At 62.6% G+C, this 634-nt stretch overlaps 1 protein-coding gene across 1 annotated transcript in view; it reads right to left on the minus strand.

The window, feature by feature from the left end:
* The window catches only part of CRYBA2 (crystallin, beta A2), a 1926-nt gene continuing 1292 nt past the window's right edge, over positions 1–634 (minus strand). Inside the window, exon 3 of the mRNA XM_009883798.1 lies at positions 1–147. Coding sequence (XP_009882100.1) covers positions 1–147 — 147 coding nt within the window. The remainder of the gene's footprint in view (positions 148–634) is intronic.

Consider the following 634-nt stretch of genomic DNA (forward strand, 5'->3'; position numbering starts at 1 on the left):
TCACGCTCCAGCGTTCACTTTGATGGATGCCACCTCCTTGTTGCCCCAGCCCATAGCCTGCAGCGAGGGGTAGTCATCGCTCAGCTCAAACTTGTGGCCCTGGAAGTTCTCCGCCTCGTAGAGGATGACTTTGCTGTCATTGTGGTTCTGTGGAAGGAGAGGGCTGGGGGTCAGCAGGGACGGCGCGGCTAGGGCAGCGATAGGAGATGTGGCATCAGGGGGACACATGCCAAGGCACAGTGGGAGGCCTGGGACCATGCCTGGCTTTGGTGCAAGGCTTAGGGGTGTCCTTCAGCCTAGCACCCCCTCACCGGCTCACCCCAGGGCTGCCAAGAGGATGCTGCTCTCATGCCCCCGTGGTCCCCATGCACAGCTGCAGGGAGGGTGACAACGGCCACACCGTCTGCACCCACACGGGCTCCTGCCCTCGGCATCCCTAGGATGCATCCTCAGCTGCAGGAGGGGTGCAGGGCAACGCAGGCTGATGAGAGTGGTCCCCCAGGCTCTGCGGGGCTTTGCTGGGTGCTGGGCACCGAGGGGTTAATTGCTGGGACACTGAGCGATGAGACACTGTCCCCCATGCCCAGCCCCCACACACATTTATCTGCACCGAGGAGCAGTCCTGCCAGTAAGG

This window comes from Charadrius vociferus, unplaced genomic scaffold, assembly GCF_000708025.1.
Source record: "Charadrius vociferus isolate BGI_N301 unplaced genomic scaffold, ASM70802v2 scaffold1020, whole genome shotgun sequence".
In the NCBI taxonomy this organism is placed as follows: Eukaryota; Metazoa; Chordata; class Aves; order Charadriiformes; family Charadriidae; genus Charadrius; species Charadrius vociferus.